This window comes from Salvelinus alpinus, chromosome 3, assembly GCF_045679555.1.
Source record: "Salvelinus alpinus chromosome 3, SLU_Salpinus.1, whole genome shotgun sequence".
Taxonomy (NCBI): Eukaryota; Metazoa; Chordata; class Actinopteri; order Salmoniformes; family Salmonidae; genus Salvelinus; species Salvelinus alpinus.
The window spans coordinates 44,660,041-44,681,356 of record NC_092088.1 but is presented as its reverse complement, the minus strand read 5'-3'; the positions used below and the strand labels follow the sequence as shown (position 1 = coordinate 44,681,356).

The following is a 21,316-nucleotide window of genomic DNA, read 5'->3' as shown; positions in this document are numbered from 1 at the left end:
GGGGAGAGAGGAAATGGGGGGAGGGGGAGGGAACAGGGAGGGGGAGAGGGGGGAGAGAGGGAATGGCGGGGAGGGAACAGGGAGGGGGAGAGAGGGAACAAGGAAGGGGGAGGGGGGAGAGAGAGAGAGGGAATGAGGGGGGGAGGGGGAGGGAACAGGGAGGGAACAGGGAGGGAACAGGGAGGAGGAGAGAGGGAGGGAGGGAACAGGGAGGGGGCGAGAGAGAGAGGGAACAAGGAAGGGGGAGGGGGGAGAGAGGAAATGGGGGGAGGGGGAGGGAACAAGGAAGGGGGAGGGGGGAGAGAGAGAGAGAGGGAATGAGGGGGGAGGGGGAGGGAACAGGGAGGAGGAGAGAGGGAGGGAACAGGGAGGGGGAGAGAGGGAGGGAACAGGGAGGGGGAGAGAGGGAGGGGGAGAGAGAGAGAGGGAACAGGGAAGGGGGAGAGAGAGAGAGGGAACAAGGAAGGGGGAGGGGGGAGAGGAAATGGGGGGAGGGGGAGGGAACAAGGAGGGGGAGAGAGGGAGGGAGGGAACAGGGAGGGGGAGAGAGAGAGAGGGAACAAGGAAGGGGGGAGGGAACAGGGAGGGGGAGAGGGGGAATGGCGGGGAGGGGGAGGGAACAGGGAGGGGGAAGGGGGGAGAGAGGGAATGGCGGGAGGGGGAGGGAACAGGGAGGGGGAGAGAGGGAACAAGGAAGGGGGAGGGGGGAGAGAGAGGGGGAATGAGGGAGGGAACAGGGAGGAGGAGAGAGGGAGGGAGGGAACAGGGAGGGGGAGAGAGGGAGGGAACAGGGAGGGGGAGAGAGGGAGCGAACAGGGAGGGGGAGAGAGGGAGGGGGAGGGAGAGAGAGGGAACAGGGAAGGGGGAGAGAGAGAGAGGGAACAAGGAAGGGGGGAGGGGGGAGAGAGGAAATGGGGGGAGGGGGAGGGAACAGGAGGGGGGAGAGAGGGAATGGCGGGGAGGGGGAGGGAACAGGGAGGGGGAGAGAGGGAACAAGGAAGGAGGAGGGGGGAGAGAGAGGGAATGAGGGGGGGAGGGGGAGGGAACAGGGAGGAAGAGGGAGGGGGAGAGAGGGAGGGAACAGGGAGGGGGAGAGAGGGAGCGAACAGGGAGGGGGAGAGAGGGAGAGAGAGGGAACAGGGGGAAGAGGTGTGAGATACAGTGGGACAAAAAAGTATTTAGTCAGCCACCAATTGTGCAAGTTCTCCCACTTAAAAAGATGAGAGAGGCCTGTAATTTTCATCATAGGTACACTTCAACTATGACAGACAAAATGAGGAAAGAAAATCCAGAAAATCACATTGTAGGATTTTTAATGAATTTATTTGCAAATTATGGTGGAAAATAAGTATTTGGTCAATAACAAAAGTTTATCTCAATACTTTGTTATATACCCTTTGTTGGCAATGACAGAGGTCAAACGTTTTCTGTAAGTCTTCACAAGGTTTTCACACACTGTTGCTGGTATTTTGGCCCATTCCTCCATGCAGATCTCCTATAGAGCAGTGATGTTTTGGGGCTGTTGCTGGGCAACACGGACTTTCAACTCCCTCCAAAGATTTTCTATGGGGTTGAGATCTGGAGACTGGCTAGGCCACTCCAGGACCTTGAAATGCTTCTTACGAAGCCACTCCTTCGTTGCCCGGGCGGTGTGTTTGGGATCATTGTCATGCTGAAAGACCCAGCCACGTTTCATCTTCAATGCCCTTGCTGATGGAAGGAGGTTTTCACTCAAAATCTCACGATACATGGCCCCATTCATTATTTCCTTTACACGGATCAGTCGTCCTGGTCCCTTTGCAGAAAAACAGCCCCAAAGCATGATGTTTCCACCCCCATGCTTCACAGTAGGTATGGTGTTCTTTGGATGCAACTCAGCATTCTTTGTCCTCCAAACACGACGAGTTGAGTTTTTACCAAAAAGTTCTATTTTGGTTTCATCTGACCATATGACATTCTCCCAATCTTCTTCTGGATCATCCAAATGCTCTCTAGCAAACTTCAGACGGGCCTGGACATGTACTGGCTTAAGCAGGGGGACACGTCTGGCACTGCAGGATTTGAGTCCCTGGTGGCGTAGTGTGTTACTGATGGTAGGCTTTGTTACTTTGGTCCCAGCTCTCTGCAGGTCATTCACTAGGTCCCCCCGTGTGGTTCTGGGATTTTTGCTCACCGTTCTTGTGATCATTTTGACCCCACGGGGTGAGATCTTGCGTGGAGCCCCAGATCGAGGGAGATTATCAGTGGTCTTGTATGTCTTCCATTTCCTAATAATTGCTCCCACAGTTGATTTCTTCAAACCAAGCTGCTTACCTATTGCAGATTCAGTCTTCCCAGCCTGGTGCAGGTCTACAATTTTGTTTCTGGTGTCCTTTGACAGCTCTTTGGTCTTGGCCATAGTGGAGTTTGGAGTGTGACTGTTTGAGGTTGTGGACAGGTGTCTTTTATACTGATAACAAGTTCAAACAGGTGCCATTAATACAGGTAACGAGTGGAGGACAGAGGAGCCTCTTAAAGAAGAAGTTACAGGTCTGTGAGAGCCAGAAATCTTGCTTGTTTGTAGGTGACCAAATACTTATTTTCCACCATAATTTGCAAATAAATTCATTAAAAATCCTACAATGTGATTTTCTGGGGGAAAAAATCTCATTTTGTCTGTCATAGTTGAAGTGTACCTATGATGAAAATTACAGGACTCTCTCATCTTTTTAAGTGGGAGAACTTGCACAATTGGTGGCTGACTAAATACTTTTTTGCCCCACTGTACATGAGGGAGCAGATTTGGCCGATAACATCACTGTAGACAATTTTAAATCCAGATAATCTTCTTCAATAAAACAGTTTGTTGCTGTTCCATTTCAAGGGGACATTGAATGCATTTCTTTCGTGCACAAAGCTGAGCAGCGGATTAAGTTATGATATTTCACTCTTTTTAAGTATAGAAGGATATGCTAGAGAAAGTTTAAACAAAAGGAAAACGTTTGTAAACAGCAACAAAGTAAGTAAGCTTAAACATTTTCTTATCAAGAGGGATTATTTCCTTAAAAGATAAGCAACTTGCAATATCTAAACTTCTGTCACTTTTGCCAAAGTTTTGTTGTTCATTTCTTGGGTGCTGCAGTGCCCTGGGCTGCCTAATCTCTTTTCCAGAACTGGTTGGTTCCAGTTCCTTGTTGGTGTGTTTTAAATTAATTAGCTCTTAACACTGGTCTCAGCAGCTAGTGGCAGGCTGTCTGGCATGCTCCTCATGATAACGGAGTTCACCAGGGAGATACAGACAGGGACCCGTTCATTTTTTCACTTCAAGAGAGATTGAGGCACGGAGGCTGCTTGACTGGGGGGGTTGTCGTGTTGTTGACATTAAAACCAGTAGATAGTTAAAAAAGTCCCTATGGCGCCCAGAAGTATTTGAATTTGAAGCGCGCCATATTACTGAATCGGGCTGAATGGTATAACAACCTCAAAAAACGCTAAGGATCATGGTGAAAGTGGCTGTTACAGGATCATGGTCGATGTAGTCCTTTTCATCCTGCCTGAGAGGGTCAACCGGGAGCCTCCTCGTAGACTGCCGGCTCGTGATTGGTCTGTGTCAGCACGTGGTCCTGTGTGATGACAATGTAGTAGTCGAAAATGGATCACTATTTAATTAAATATCTCGATTTGTAGCGAACTTTGAAATCATTCACCGGGGATCGAACTTGATCATAATAAACACATTTTAGAGGCCATCTTTTCACACTGCTAGGTTGCTACGCAGTAGCCGACCAGCAGAGCTTGTGACTTCACACTCCAGACCGGACACTGGTGGCCTGGTTATTTCCCAAAACACACAGCTGAAAAGCCCATCTGAATTTAACTGATTTAGTAGAGAAATGTCAACAACACACTCACAGGTTTGCAACAATGCACGATTACTCAATTTGACTTCTTAAGGTGATTGTTATAGAATAACTTCAAAATAAAGCCAAAGCATTTTTTTTTTTACTGGTTCTTGGTGTTCCATCTCTGTCGGAACAGTTCTTTGTCAATGACATGATTGAGCTGAACGGGCCATCTGCAGTTTGAAAAACAACAAAGAGCTGAGGGATGGGGTTAGAGAAATGTAACCTGTCATTCTTAGACAGAGCTATGGATGCAAGGACTGACGATCAAAAATGACATTTTTTAGCCATGTTTTGTCGCTACACAGCGTTTCTTTTTAACAATCACAAAAAACAAGCTTATGTGTTGGGTTCTGATGGGGTACGGAAGTTGTACTGAGCTCATGAGGCATTTCTAAGTCATTTCTTTAAGAATCCATGGCTATACACTGAGTAAATGAAACATTAGGAGCATCTTCCTAATATTTAGTCGCACCCTCCCCTTTTGCCCTCAGAACAGCCTCAGTTTGTTGGGGCACAGACTCTACATTGTGTTGAAAGCGTTCCACAGGGATGCTGGCACGTGTCGACGCCAATGCTTCCCACAGTTGTATCCAAGTTGGCTGGCTGTCCTTTGGGCGGTGGACCACTCTTGATGCACACGGGAAAGTGTTGAGCGTGAAAAACCCAGCAGCGTTGCAGTTCTCGACACAAACCGGTGCGCCTGGCACCTACTGTACTGCCATACCCCGTTCAAAGGCACTTACAATATTTTGTCTTGCCCTTTAAACCTCTGAATGACACACATACACAATCCATGTCTCAATTGTCTCAAAGGCTTAAAAATCCTTCTTTAACCCGTCTCCTCCCCTTCATCTACACTGATTTTAAGGTGGATTTAACAAGTAACATCAATAAGGGATCATCGCTTTCACCTGGATTCACCTGGTCAGTCTATGTCATGGAAAGAGCAGGTGTTCTTAATGTTTTGTATACTCAGTGTATATCATTCATTTAACCGTCCATAAATGGTTGTACATGTAGCAATCACAGATGCTAAACCCTTTAATGCTAAAGTTGACTTAGCTTTTGAAATCTTCAGTGTCTTGCATTTCTCTGTGAAGTCAGTTCCCATTCATCTCATTCTAATTGTCACTTAGGCCTAAATGAAGGAAGTGTGTCTCTATCTACAGCCGACTCACTCTCTTCACTTATGGTGCGTGTTAACTGAAGATGATGTGGGCGATGAAACTACGGAAAGACATTCATTTTCAGTGGAGGAGAAGCGAAGTGGGCAGGGGACTGTTGGGTGTAGTGTATTTGAGGTTTAAAAAGGGTTCTGAAGTTTGAAATTTCAAAGTGGAAATTACAGACTTGATTTTCCCTTAGCAAAAAATGTATCGACCCCATTAATTATAATCCACATTATAATTAGCATTTCCTGTTGCTGCAGGATTATTTTCTTCCTGTAGCAAACTGGCTCAAATTAAAATCCTACGTATGTGACTAGCACCAGATTTTCCATTATATTGACAAGATAGTCGAGTGATCGCTCTAACAATGGAAATACATGTCCTTAAAGATGGAAGGAAGGCAGTAGGAGGCGAGATCAGGTGGGACCAGTATAGCCAATGAGATAGCAGATACAGATGTAGGATCTTAATTTGATCACTCTTTTGTTGCTGAGAATTTTCCTGCTCACTAGGAAATGCAAGTTGTGGTGTATTAAAAGTAAAAAGGCTTCTAAACTTTGTAATTTCCACATTAAAATGTCAGACTTGATTTGCCCTAAGGAACATTTGATCAACCCCTCCAAAAAATGTATATTAGTTATAATCCACATAATTCACATTTCATGTTGCTGCAGGAATATTTTCCTTCTGTGAGAAGCAGGGTCAAATTAAGATCCTATAGCTTCGCCTCTTCCTCTCTTCTAGCACCCACATATGGGTGAAGCTAGCGTGGCTATCCAAATTATCGCGGATTGTGAAAATCCCCCATTTAGGCTACTATGATTAAAGTGCACGCAGACCCTATTGTTGAGATGTCATTACGTGGCGTATGCTATTGTACCTGTAGACTTAGTCATTGCGCTAATGCTAGTTAGCATTGGCTCGTGAAACTACTTTCAACTTCCTTCATACTGCATGTCGATACCGAAAAATGGTATCCACAAGTTCATTTTCCTAGCCACCGGGCTTCTACATCTGCATTACTTGCTGATTGGGGATTTACGCTGGGTTTCTGTATAGCACGTTGTGACATCGGCTGATGTAAAAAGGGCTTTATAAATACATTTGATTGATTGATTTGACTCTGGGTAGCAGAATCCCTTTATTAACAGTAATAATGAATAAGCCACTCCGACTTTCAATATCCTCTCAGGGATTTAATGTAGTCAGTTCGATTTTCTTTATTTTATGAAATCTCTCTCATCTCTCTCTCTCTGTCTCTCAATTCAAGGGGCTTTATTGGCATGGGAAATGTGTTAACATTGCCAAAGCAAGTGAGGTAGATAATATACAAAAGTGGGCAGGAGGTTAGGAAGTGCAGCTCAGTTTCCACCTCATTTCTCTTGAGAGCCATGTCTGCCTACGGCGGCCTTTCTCAATAGCAAGGCTATGCTCACTGAGTCTGTACATAGTCAAAGCTTTCCTTAAGTTTGGGTCACTCACAGTGGTCAGATATTTTGCCACTGTGTACTCTCTGTTTAGGGCCAAATAGCATTCTAGTTTGCTCTGTTTTTTTGTTAATTCTTTCCAATGTGTCAAGTAATTATCTTTTTGTTTTCTCATGATTTGGTTGGGTCTAATTGTGTTGCTGTCCTGGGGCTCTGTGGGGTCTGTTTGTGAACAGAGCCCCAGGACCAGCTTGCTTAGGGGACTCTTCTCCAGGTTCATCTCTCTGTAGGTGATGGCTTTGTTATGGAAGGTTTGGGAATCGCTTCCTTTTAGGTGGTTGTAGAATTTAACGGCTCTTTTCTGGATTTTGATAATAACTGGGTATCGGCCTAATTGTGCTCTGCATGCATTATTTGGTGTTCTACGTTATACACAGAGGATATTTTTGCAGAGGTCTGCATGCAGTCTCAATTTGGTGTTTGTCCCATTTTGTGAAATCTTGGTTGGTGAACGGACCCCAGACCTCACAACCATAAAGGGCAATGGGTTCTATGACTGATTCAAGTATTTTTGGCCAGATCCTAATTGGTATGTTGAATTTTATGTTCCTTTTGATGGCATAGAATGCCCTTCTTGCCTTGTCTCTCAGATCGTTCACAGCTTTGTGGAAGTTACCTGTTGCGCTGATGTTTAGGCCAAGATATGTATAGTTTTTTGTGTGCTCTAGGGCAACGGTGTTTAGATGGAATTTGTATTTGTGGTCCTGGCGACTGGACCTTTTTGGAACACCATTATTTTGGTCTTACTGAGATTTACTGTCAGGGCCCAGGTCTGGCAGAATCTGTGCAGAATTTATAGGTGCTGCTGTAGGCCCTCCTTGGTTGGTGACAGAAGCACCAGATCATCAGCAAACAGTAGACATTTGACTTCAGATTCTAGTATGGTGAGGCTGGGTGCTGCAGACTTTTCTAGTGCCCGCGCCAATTCGTTGATATATATGTTGAAGAGGGTGGGGCTTAAGCTGCATCCCTGTCTCACCCCACGGCCCGGTGGGAAGAAATTTGTGTGTTTTTTGCCTATTTTAACCGCACACTTGTTGTTTGTGTACATGAGTTTTATAATGCCGTATGTTTTACCCACAACACCACTTTCCATCAATTTGTATAGCAGACCCTCATGCCAAATTGAGTCAGTCTTTTTTTGAAATCAACAAAGCATGAGAAGACTTTGCCTTTGTTTTGGTTTGTTTGTTTGTCAATTAGGGTGTGCAGGGTGAATACATGGTCTGTTGTACGGTAATTTGGTAAAAAGACAATTTGACATTTGCTCAGTACATTGTTTTCACTGAGGAAATGTACGAGTCTGCTGTTAATGATAATGCAGAGGATTTTCCCAAAGCATTTTTCCTTTGCCAAGATAATCCAACCACCTGACAGGTGTGGCATATCAAGAAGCTGATTAAACACTCTAAAATGTGCAGTTTTGACACACATCACAATGCCACAGATGTCTCAAGTTTTGAGGGAGCGTGCAATTGGCATGCTGACTGCAGCAATGTCCACCAGAGCTGTTGCCAGAGAATTTAATGTTCATTTATCTACCATAAGCCGCCTCCAACGTCGTTTTAGAGAATTTGGCAGTGCGTCCAACCGGCCATTATAGCCGCAGACCACGTGTAACCACGCTAGCCCAGGACCTCCACATCTGGCTTCTTCACCTGCAGGATCGTCTGAGACCAGCCCCCCGGACAGCTGAAAAAATGTGGGTTTGCACAGCCGAAGAATTTCTGCACAAACTCCTGGGCTTGTCCGTAAGCTACGGACAACAAACACAATTGCATTTTATCAATGCATTTTTTTGAATGCACAGAGATACCATGATGACATCCTGAGACACATTGTCGTGCCATTCGTCCGCCGCCATCACCTCATGTTTTAGGATGATAATGCACAGTCCCATGTCGCAAGGATCAGTTCTTCCATGGCCTGTATACTCACCCGACATGTCACCCATTAAGAATATTTGGAATGCTCTGGATCGACGTGTACGACAGCATGTTCCAGTTCCCGCCAATATCCAGCAACTTCGCACAGCCATTGAAGAGGAGTGGGACAACATTCCACAGGCCACAATCAACAGCCTTATCAACTCTATGTGAAGGTGATGTGTCGTGCTGCAAGAGTCAAGTGGTGGTCACATCAGATACTGACTGGTTATCTGATCCACGACCATACCTTTTTTTTAAGGTATCTGTGACCAACAGATGCATATCTGCATTCCCAATCATGTGAAACCCATAGATTAGGTCCTAATGAATTAATTTAATTTAACTGATTTTCTTATGACCTGTACAATCTTTGAAATTGTTGCAGATTGCGCTTATTGTTGCAGATTGCGCTTATATTTTTGTTCAGTGTAAATTGATGTCAGTAACACAGTTAGTCATTAACCCTCTGGATAACATGAAACCAGCCTAACCAGCTCTGCTATGGCGAGTAAAATGTTCAGAGTGAGGTTTTCTCTCACTCTGTGTTCTCATTTGCGTCTGGAAGTAGCTAGCAAGCTAGCCAACGTTAGCCAGTTAGCTTGTGTGCTTGACTGCCGTCGTGAGGTCAGAACGCTCGGATCAACCCTACTCCTCGTCAGTGTCCAGTGTGCGCTCTGAATGCTCCAAGAGCAAAATGCTCTTAATTTACTAACGGGCAACCTGACAACGCTCTGAGCGCACTTTGACACACTGGGGGCAATTTACGAACGCACCCTGTGATTGATGTTGACCATTGAGTGTCCATTGTTGAAGGACATTATGATTGTTGACCATTGTGTCTGTCTGCTGACCATCCACAGATCACCCCTGGGAGCAAGGCACAGCAGGGCAACCTGGTCCAGGGTGACATCATCGTGGCCATCGACGGGGTCAGCACTGAGGGTATGACCCACCTGGAGGCCCAGAACAAGATCAAGTGTGCCAGCTTTAACCTGGCCCTCACCATGCAGAAGTACGTACCACGCACACGCACACACTCACATGCACACGCATGCACACACACGTACACACACACACACACACACACACACACACACACACACACACACACACACACACACACACACACACACACACACACACACACACACACACACACACACACACACACACACAGAGAGAGAAACACACACAGAGAGAAACACACAGAATAAAGAGTCTCTCTGTGCCCCTCTCCTCCTTTCTGTGAGGGCCAACTCTTTAATAGTGGCCTAATTGAAGATTAGACAGATTAGGTGTCATTTTATAAAGGAACAAGGGACAGTGACGGAGTGGGCTCCCTCTTATCCCTGTCTGAATGGACAGACCTGGAGCCTATTTTAGAGGTAGAGATGTGGCTTCACTGTCATCTGAGGACTGAGGAGCGAGGGAATGGATGGAGAGAGGGAACATAAATGATGATATTTTTACACCTGTTGTCCTGGCTTAAACTAGAGAACCAAAGATAGCTTACGTATACTTTTATCACAGGACATGCATAAATACGGTGTCACTTTTCTTGCTCTGTTGACACGGTATTTTGTCCATACAAATAACCAGAAGTGCACTCAGTGAATGTTTATCAATGTTACTATATGAAAAGCTAATCAGTGTAACAATATTATAAGCAAGCAGCATATGTGTCTGGACCATGCTTGAATTTATTAGTTTGGAATAAATGCTTATGCACAGACCCATATCTCACGACCAAACCTAAGGCAAGACAAACCACAAACGCTAATCTGTCTGCAAATTAAATTCTGTGCGTTTACTCTGTCACACACACACAGGAAAGTTAGAGCAGTTGACAGATCTGGTCGTCCTTCACATTGGCCCAGGTCGTCTTCTCATTCATTTGAATCTGCTTTGCTGCAAGGCGTGACTCTTGCTGAATCATCCCCCCGCCATTGATCTACAGCAAACACAGTGGATGCCTTCAATTACTCACACACGCACGCCTTCACACACAATCTCGACTCCCAAGGTTTCAGAGACTAGATAAAGTGATAATGGAAAAAGCATCTCAATAGTTTGTGTGATATGAACGCTTCCTATATCAAACCTTTAGCAAATGATTAAATACAGCTTGGAAAATTCCAGAAAATGATGTCATGGCTTTTGAAGCTTCTGATAGGCTAATTGACATCATTTGAGTCAGTTGAAGGTGTACCTGTGGATGTAGGCCTACAAACCTGACTCAGTTACAACAGCTCTGTCAGGAGGAATGGGCCAAATTCACCCAACTTATTGTGGGAAGCTTGTGGAAGGCTACCCGAAACGTTTGACCCAAGTTAAACAATTTAAAGGCAATGCTTCCAAATACTAATTGAGTGTATGTAAACTTCTGACCAACTGGGAATGTGACGAAAGAATAAAAGCTGAAATAAATCATTCTCTCTACTATTATTCTGACATTTCACATTCTTAAAATAAAGTGGTGATCCTAACTGACCTAAAACAGGGAATTTTTACTGGGATTAAATGTCAGGAATTGTGAAAAACTGAGTTTAAATGTATTTGGCTAAGGTGTATGTAAACTTCCGACTTCAACTATATATATATATTTTTTAATATACACTGCTCAAAAAAATAAAGGGAACACTAAAATAACACATCCTAGATCTGAATGAATGAAATATTCTTATTAAATACTTTTTTCTTTACATAGTTGAATGTGCTGACAACAAAATCACACAAAAATGATCAATGGAAATCAAATTTATCAACCCATGGAGGTCTAGATTTGGAGTTACACTCAAAATTAAAGTGGAAAACCACACTACAGGCTGATCCAACTTTGTAATGTCCTTAAAACAAGTCAAAATGAGGCTCAGTAGTGTGTGTGGCATCCACGTGCCTGTATGACCTGACCTCAGCTGAGGCTTTTCTGAGGGCAACGGAGGGGGGTGCAACTCAATATTAGGAAGGTGTCAAACACTGCTACTGAGAGCAGCCTGATTCTGCCACCTGCCACACACACAGATGGCTGGGAGAGTGACCCTTAAATGACTCACTAGTTTTTCTTTTCCTGTCCACTGCATATGCCGTTTGAAGTAAAATTTCACATACAAAGCATAGTGCAGGCCATTTGTTTTTGTGGCTAACCCCGAGTGTCAGAATGGAACATAAACTGACAGGCAGTGACTGGGATCTGAGGTGAACAAACAAACATCTCCCAAAATAGAGGGGTAGAAAGTCAGTAGGGACTAAGAAGTGAGACCTGACATGCTTTCGCCACTGACCTGAGTGATGCAATGCGGTACAAACAGGTACCAAAGAGAGGAGCAAACATGCTGAGTTCTAACATTGCAAATGTACTAACAAAAGTGATGGGATTTCAGTCCTGGCCCACAACAGGTAACCCTCATTGACTCTTGTTTTAACTCTCGTTCCCGTTAGAGGCATAGGCCTAATGGTACAGTCCTGGGAAATCTGTAGTAGGTACAGTCCTACTGTATCTACTTAACATAGCATGGTTGTTTTAGAGATTCCGTCTGATCTGAAATACCACAGCTGCAGCCTGGCTGACTCATGTAAGTGCACGAAGTTTGATTTCGAAAATGATTTTCATTGTAACTCTGGCTTCTCAAACCAAAGCGGACATTCGGATTATTACCGAATCTTGGTTCAAGTCTATGCCGAATTCTGATGCGTCTCTGGCTTGTTATAATGTACACATTATGTACAAAACAAAGTTAGAATCAGCTTCAAGAAAAGCACACAAAATAGCAGAAATGTTCAGAAGTACATAAGACCGCTGCTTATCCACTGCATCGCCATCTTCGGGTACCTGGTCGGTGGTGCACAGGCAAATCTCTTTGAGTAGCCTAGGTTATTCTTGTCTGATTTGGAGTTGTGTGACTGGGAGCTGTGCCATCTGTCTCTGACTCGGATCAGGCCCTTAAATGTTTTACTTCTCTGTTTAATGCTATTGCTGAGAAGCATGCTCTGTATAAAAAACTAAGGGTAAAGGACAAATCTAATCCTTGGTTCACACACGCATTGTCTGAGAAATGATGGGAAATAAATATAGCCTGGGCTAAGTTAGCCTGACTGATTATATGTCTGATTGGCAATCCTTCAGACATTAGAGAAACAAATGTCCATCTCTGGTTTGAAAAGCAAAATCCACATACTTCTTGAATTGTGCATCTGAGTGGTGGTAATCCATCTAACTTCTGGGAAAAATCGTTGAAACAAAACTCCACCCCCTCATTGCCACTGCAGGTTATGACAGCCTCTGGTCCCATAATAGACGCAATGGACATGTGTGGTGATTTTAATAACCATTTTGCCTCAGCTAGCCTAATTTTTTTAAAGAATAGTTTCTGAGAATTCCTAACATTTCTCTACAGGGAGTTTATGTAACTCAAAACAGATTGTAGAGAATGATGTACTTCCAGTCACACAATCTTGGTTATTTTCATTTCAACCATTTTTTGTCTAGGATGTATTTAAAGATCAATGTAAAAATAAAATCCACAGGGGCTGATTCACTTGACCCCTTCTTACTACAGCTCTCTGCCCTACTCATTGTTGAATCTTTTTAATTTTTTACTTGATCATTTCCACTGATGTTATCCCTGAGATCTGGAAAGCAGTACATGTTCTCCCCCTACATAAGGGTGGCGATCCTGACTTAGGTAACAACAGCCCAATCTCCAAGTTATCCTGCCTAGCCAAGATATTAGAATCCCTGACCAACTCCCAGCTAAGAACTCACTATATTCTAAAATGGGCACAAGTTTGGTTTTATCAACCACTATGCTCGTTTTAGATTATGTGTCAAATTGTCTCGATCATAAAAATCATTGTGCTGCCCTTATTTATAGACCTTTCAATGGCCTTCGACGCCGTTGACCATTCCCTACTCATTCAAAGACTGTTTGAAATTGGCTTGGATCAGGAGTGTTGCAAGTGGTTTAAGAACTATCTATCTGACAGACAGGACACAATGATTGTGTCAAGTCTAATTTCCTCAATATTACCAAAGGTGTTCCGCAGGGGTTGGTTTTGAGATCTCTTTACTATTTATATCAATAATATTGGTCTATCTATTAAATCCTGTAATAGTCATCTGTACGTAGACGATACGGTTATGTATGCCATTGCACCAACTGTTGACCAAGCTATGTTAGAGCACCAATCTGATTTTGTTACATTACAGAAAGCCCCTGTTGATTTAAAACGGGTACTTATTAATGCGGGCAAAACTAAATAGATGTTGTTCTCTAATTCATTCAAAAATGTCTCAGATGGACAAATATTTACTCATTGGATGGCTCTCTTATCGAGCGGGTTCCTGCCTATAAATATCTGGGTGTTTGGATTGATAAACATCTAACTTTTAAAGAGAAGAGCTAGTTAAAAAGCTAAGATTTAAAGTGGGCTTCTTTTTTAGAAATAGATCTAGACTCTCTCTGAACAGCAGGAGGCAGATTGTATAACCAACTTTCCTGCCAGTTTTGGACTATGGTGACACCCTTTATCAAACCGCAGCAGACAGCACTAAAACGTTTGGATGCAGTCTACCATAGCACACTTAGCTTTATCATAGGTGACAGGTTTAATTCTCATCACTGCCTCCTGTATCAGAAAAGCCGGCTGGTCTCACTAAAGTCCCGTAGATCACTTCATTCGTCCCTTTTGGTTTACAAAGCTCCCTGAAAAAGCCTCCAACCTACCTCACTTCACTGCTAAAACAAGAAATATGAGACACCAAACCAGTTCACAGGGATGGTTAACTCTCAAGGTTCCAATAGTCCATACCAATCTAGGTAAATCCACTTTCAGTTTTAATGCCCCCATTCTTGGAATAACCTGCAGAACTCATTGCATCTTGTTCCCCTGATACTCCCAGGGCAGTTTAAGACTCTAGTATTAGTTGTGTTGAATGAGAGCTGCAGTTGTTTTGATTGAATGAAGAGATTGTAATGTGGATATTTTTTTGGTATCTTTGTTTGAGTGATCATTTTGTACACTTGTATTGCTATGCTCAGGGCACCTTCAAAAATGAGATCCTGGTCTCAAATGGGTTTCCCCTGACTAAATAAAAGTTTTAAAAAATATACACTGCTCAAAAAAATAAAGGGAACACTTAAACAACACAATGTAACTCCAAGTCAATCACACTTCTGTGAAATCAAACTGTCCACTTAGGAAGCAACACTGATTGACAATAAATTTCACATGCTGTTGTGCAAATGGAATAGAAAACAGGTGGAAATTATAGGCAATTAGCAAGACACTCCCAATAAAGGAGTGGTTCTGCAGGTGGTGACCACAGACCACTTCTCAGTTCCTATGCTTCCTGGCTGATGTTTTGGTCACTTTTGAATGCTGGCGGTGCTTTCACTCTAGTGGTAGCATGAGACGGAGTCTACAATCCACACAAGTGGCTCAGGTAGTGCAGCTCATCCAGGATGGCACATCAATGCGAGCTGTGGCAAGAAGGTTTGCTGTGTCTGTCAGCGTAGTGTCCAGAGCATGGAGGCGCTACCAGGAGACAGGCCAGTACATCAGGAGACGTGGAGGAGGCCGTAGGAGGGCAACAACCCAGCAGCAGGACCGCTACCTCCGCCTTTGTGCAAGGAGGAGCAGGAAGAGCACTGCCAGAGCCCTGCAAAATGACCTCCAGCAGGCCACAAATGTGCATGTGTCTGCTCAAACGGTCAGAAACAGACTCCATGAGGGTGGTATGAGGGCCCGACGTCCACAGGTGGGGGTTGTGCTTACAGCCCAACACCGTGCAGGACGTTTGGCATTTGCCAGAGAACACCAAGATTGGCAAATTCGCCACTGTGCTCTTCACAGATGAAAGCAGGTTCACACTGAGCACATGTGACAGACGTGACAGAGTCTGGAGACGCCATGGAGAACGTTCTGCTGCCTGCAACATCCTCCAGCATGACCGGTTTGGCGGTGGGTCAGTCATGGTGTGGGGTGGCATTTCTTTGGGGGGCTGCACAGCCCTCCATGTGCTCGCCAGAGGTAGCCTGACTGCCATTAGGTACCGAGATGAGATCCTCAGACCCCTTGTGAGACCATATGCTGGTGCGGTTGGCCCTGGGTTCCTCCTAATGCAAGACAATGCTAGACCTCATGTGGCTGGAGTGTGTCAGCAGTTCCTGCAAGAGGAAGGCATTGATGCTATGGACTGGCCCGCCCGTTCCCCAGACCTGAATCCAATTGAGCACATCTGGGACATCATGTCTCGCTCCATCCACCAACGCCACAGACTGTCCAGGAGTTGGCGGATGCTTTAGTCCAGGTCTGGGAGGAGATCCAACTTTGGAGATCGTCCGTTAAAACAAGTCAAAATGCAGGCTCAGGTAGTTGTAGTGTGGTCATCCACGTGCACGTGTATGACCTCCCTACAACGCCTGGGCATGCATCCTGACTTGAGGTGGCGGATGGTCTCCTGAGTTGGATCTCCTCCCAGACCTGGACTAAAGCATCCGCCAACTCCTGGACAGTCTGTGGCGTTGGTGGATGGAGCGAGACATGATGTCCCAGATGTGCTCAATTGGATTCAGGTCTGGGGAACGGGCGGGCCAGTCCATAGCATCAATGCCTTCCTCTTGCAGGAACTGCTGACACACTCCAGCCACATGAGGTCTAGCATTGTCTTGCATTAGGAGGAACCCAGGGCCAACCGCACCAGCATATGGTCTCACAAGGGGTCTGAGGATCTCATCTCGGTACCTAATGGCAGTCAGGCTACCTCTGGCGAGCACATGGAGGGCTGTGCAGCCCCCCAAAGAAATGCCACCCCACACCATGACTGACCCACCGCCAAACCGGTCATGCTGGAGGATGTTGCAGGCAGCAGAACGTTCTCCATGGCGTCTCCAGACTCTGTCACGTCTGTCACATGTGCTCAGTGTGAACCTGCTTTCATCTGTGAAGAGCACAGTGGCGAATTTGCCAATCTTGGTGTTCTCTGGCAAATGCCAAACGTCCTGCACGGTGTTGGGCTGTAAGCACAACCCCCACCTGTGGACGTCGGGCCCTCATACCACCCTCATGGAGTCTGTTTCTGACCGTTTGAGCAGACACATGCACATTTGTGGCCTGCTGGAGGTCATTTTGCAGGGCTCTGGCAGTGCTCTTCCTGCTCCTCCTTGCACAAAGGCGGAGGTAGCGGTCCTGCTGCTGGGTTGTTGCCCTCCTACGGCCTCCTCCACGTCTCCTGATGTACTGGCCTGTCTCCTGGTAGCGCCTCCATGCTCTGGACACTACGCTGACAGACACAGCAAACCTTCTTGCCACAGCTCGCATTGATGTGCCATCCTGGATGAGCTGCACTACCTGAGCCACTTGTGTGGATTGTAGACTCCGTCTCATGCTACCACTAGAGTGAAAGCACCGCCAGCATTCAAAAGTGACCAAAACATCAGCCAGGAAGCATAGGAACTGAGAAGTGGTCTGTGGTCACCACCTGCAGAACCACTCCTTTATTGGGAGTGTCTTGCTAATTGCCTATAATTTCCACCTGTTTTCTATTCCATTTGCACAACAGCATGTGAAATTTATTGTCAATCAGTGTTGCTTCCTAAGTGGACAGTTTGATTTCACAGAAGTGTGATTGACTTGGAGTTACATTGTGTTGTTTAAGTGTTCCCTTTATTTTTTTGAGCAGTGTATATTTTTTAAAACTTTTATTTAGTCAGGGGAAACCCATTTGAGACCAGGATCTCATTTTTGAAGGTGCCCTGAGCATAGCAATACAAGTGTACAAAATGATCACTCAAACAAAGATACCAAAAAAATATCCACATTACAATCTCTTCATTCAATCAAAACAACTGCAGCTCTCATTCAACACAACTAATACTAGAGTCTTAAACTGCCCTGGGAGTATCAGGGGAACAAGATGCAATGAGTTCTGCAGGTTATTCCAAGAATGGGGGCATTAAAACTGAAAGTGGATTTACCTAGATTGGTATGGACTATTGGAACCTTGAGAGTTAACCATCCCTGTGAACTGGTTTGGTGTCTCATATTTCTTGTTTTAGCAGTGAAGTGAGGTAGGTTGGAGGCTTTTTCAGGGAGCTTTGTAAACCAAAAGGGACGAATGAAGTGATCTACGGGACTTTAGTGAGACCAGCCGGCTTTTCTGATACAGGAGGCAGTGATGAGAATTAAACCTGTCACCTATGATAAAGCTAAGTGTGCTATGGTAGACTGCATCCAAACGTTTTAGTGCTGTCTGCTGCGGTTTGATAAAGGGTGTCACCATAGTCCAAAACTGGCAGGAAAGTTGGTTATACAATCTGCCTCCTGCTGTTCAGAGAGAGTCTAGATCTATTTCTAAAAAAGAAGCCCACTTTAAATCTTAGCTTTTTAACTAGCTCTTCTCTTTAAAAGTTAGATGTTTATCAATCCAAACACCCAGATATTTATAGGCAGGAACCCGCTCGATAAGAGAGCCATCCAATGAGTAAATATTTGTCCATCTGAGACATTTTTGAATGAATTAGAGAACAACATCTATTTAGTTTTGCCCGCATTAATAAGTACCCGTTTTAAATCAACAGGGGCTTTCTGTAATGTAACAAAATCAGATTGGTGCTCTAACATAGCTTGGTCAACAGTTGGTGCAATGGCATACATAACCGTATCGTCTACGTACAGATGACTATTACAGGATTTAATAGATAGACCAATATTATTGATATAAATAGTAAAGAGATCTCAAAACCAACCCCTGCGGAACACCTTTGGTAATATTGAGGAAATTAGACTTGACACAATCATTGTGTCCTGTCTGTCAGATAGATAGTTCTTAAACCACTTGCAACACTCCTGATCCAAGCCAATTTCAAACAGTCTTTGAATGAGTAGGGAATGGTCAACGGCGTCGAAGGCCATTGAAAGGTCTATAAATAAGGGCAGCACAATGATTTTTATGATCGAGACAATTTGACACATAATCTAAAACGAGCATAGTGGTTGATAAAACCAAACTTGTGCCCATTTTAGAATATAGTGAGTTCTTAGCTGGGAGTTGGTCAGGGATTCTAATATCTTGGCTAGGCAGGATAACTTGGAGATTGGGCTGTTGTTACCTAAGTCAGGATCGCCACCCTTATGTAGGGGGAGAACATGTACTGCTTTCCAGATCTCAGGGATAACATCAGTGGAAATGATCAAGTAAAAAATTAAAAAGATTCAACAATGAGTAGGGCAGAGAGCTGTAGTAAGAAGGGGTCAAGTGAATCAGCCCCTGTGGATTTTATTTTTACATTGATCTTTAAATACATCCTAGACAAAAAATGGTTGAAATGAAAATAACCAAGATTGTGTGACTGGAAGTACATCATTCTCTACAATCTGTTTTGAGTTACATAAACTCCCTGTAGAGAAATGTTAGGAATTCTCAGAAACTATTCTTTAAAAAAATTAGGCTAGCTGAGGCAAAATGGTTATTAAAATCACCACACATGTCCATTGCGTCTATTATGGGACCAGAGGCTGTCATAACCTGCAGTGGCAATGAGGGGGTGGAGTTTTGTTTCAACGATTTTTCCCAGAAGTTAGATGGATTACCACCACTCAGATGCACAATTCAAGAAGTATGTGGATTTTGCTTTTCAAACCAGAGATGGACATTTGTTTCTCTAATGTCTGAAGGATTGCCAATCAGACATATAATCAGTCAGGCTAACTTAGCCCAGGCTATATTTATTTCCCATCATTTCTCAGACAATGCGTGTGTGAACCAAGGATTAGATTTGTCCTTTACCCTTAGTTTTTTATACAGAGCATGCTTCTCAGCAATAGCATTAAACAGAGAAGTAAAACATTTAAGGGCCTGATCCGAGTCAGAGACAGATGGCACAGCTCCCAGTCACACAACTCCAAATCAGACAAGAATAACCTAGGCTACTCAAAGAGATTTGCCTGTGCACCACCGACCAGGTACCCGAAGATGGCGATGCAGTGGATAAGCAGCGGTCTTATGTACTTCTGAACATTTCTGCTATTTTGTGTGCTTTTCTTGAAGCTGATTCTAACTTTGTTTTGTACATAATGTGTACATTATAACAAGCCAGAGACGCATCAGAATTCGGCATAGACTTGAACCAAGATTCGGTAATAATCCGAATGTCCGCTTTGGTTTGAGAAGCCAGAGTTACAATGAAAATCATTTTCGAAATCAAACTTCGTGCACTTACATGAGTCAGCCAGGCTGCAGCTGTGGTATTTCAGATCAGACGGAATCTCTAAAACAACCATGCTATGTTAAGTAGATACAGTAGGACTGTACCTACTACAGATTTCCCAGGACTGTACCATTAGGCCTATGCCTCTAACGGGAACGAGAGTTAAAACAAGAGTCAATGAGGGTTACCTGTTGTGGGCCAGGACTGAAATCCCATCACTTTTGTTAGTACATTTGCAATGTTAGAACTCAGCATGTTTGCTCCTCTCTTTGGTACCTGTTTGTACCGCATTGCATCACTCAGGTCAGTGGCGAAAGCATGTCAGGTCTCACTTCTTAGTCCCTACTGACTTTCTACCCCTCTATTTTGGGAGATGTTTGTTTGTTCACCTCAGATCCCAGTCACTGCCTGTCAGTTTATGTTCCATTCTGACACTCGGGGTTAGCCACAAAAACAAATGGCCTGCACTATGCTTTGTATGTGAAATTTTACTTCAAACGGCATATGCAGTGGACAGGAAAAGAAAAACTAGTGAGTCATTTAAGGGTCACTCTCCCAGCCATCTGTGTGTGTGGCAGGTGGCAGAATCAGGCTGCTCTCAGTAGCAGTGTTTGACACCTTCCTAATATTGAGTTGCACCCCCCTCCGTTGCCCTCAGAAAAGCCTCAGCTGACCCCCCCCCCCCCCCCCCCATAACCACCCCAACCTCCCTCCCCTCATATCCTGTGTGGTTCCACATGCTGTTTTTCATCAGCCGTCTGATAGTTATATAACAGGGAGGATAGGCTGGATCGATTAAGTGCCTGTCCTCCCGCTGAGTGATTGATACGAGAGGAGGCCCTCCTGCCGTGCCTTTGCAGAGCTTGTCATTGTCTCTATCACCTCTCCTCTTCCTCAATCTTTCTTCTCTGTTTTCCCAAGAAACACGTTTCCTCTTCATTTGTTTTTCTTTTAACAACCCCCCCCCCCATAACAGAGACCATGGTTAAAAAAAATGGGTTGAAAACAACTCTCACCAGAAGACAAGTAAGAAGACTGCTGGGATAAGAGGGTGTAGTGGATGGAGTTGGATATGACCTCTGCTTGTATAATGTGTGGAGATGTGAGAGTAGTGCAAAACCAGTGGCGGTGGAGACTAAGAGAAGAGTGAAAAGAGTGCAAAGTCAACTCACGAAGCATCTATAAAAGATGTGCACTAAGTGTCAGAGGAACCCGTTAAAAACCATGAATATTCGAAAGAAGTATTTTGCGTTGTTTCTATTCTCAAAGCATTTTTTCAATGTGTTTTTTCACCAATCATAAACTTTTCACACAAGATTTACAGTTTGTTGTGTGTAAAGAATCTAGATTTTTTTAAAAAGTTGTGCAATGTTTATACGACCCCCTTTCAAACAGTCCCATTTTTACCACTTTCTTGCCAGGATAAGCCTTTTATACCTCATGTGCACATGCTGGCACAATTGCAACAAAAAAAGTGATATTTTACAGTTAAGAAAATATATACAGATTGTATACAAGTCAAAAGTTTGGACACGCCTACTCATTCCAGAGTTTTTTGTTATTTTTAAAATGTTCTACATTGTAGAATAATAGTGAAGACATCAGAACGATGCAATAACACATATGGCATCATGTAGTAAC

General features: G+C 44.2%; 1 protein-coding gene across 18 annotated transcripts in view; it reads left to right on the top strand.

The window, feature by feature from the left end:
- LOC139570788 (LIM domain-binding protein 3-like) overlaps positions 1-21,316 on the top strand; it is a 94,133-nt gene that overhangs the window by 26,198 nt on the left and 46,619 nt on the right. For all 18 annotated transcript variants that reach the window (XM_071392956.1, XM_071392960.1, XM_071392959.1 and 15 more), the window contains one exon: positions 9,329-9,480. In XM_071392956.1, coding sequence (XP_071249057.1) covers positions 9,329-9,480 — 152 coding nt within the window. The remainder of the gene's footprint in view (positions 1-9,328; positions 9,481-21,316) is intronic.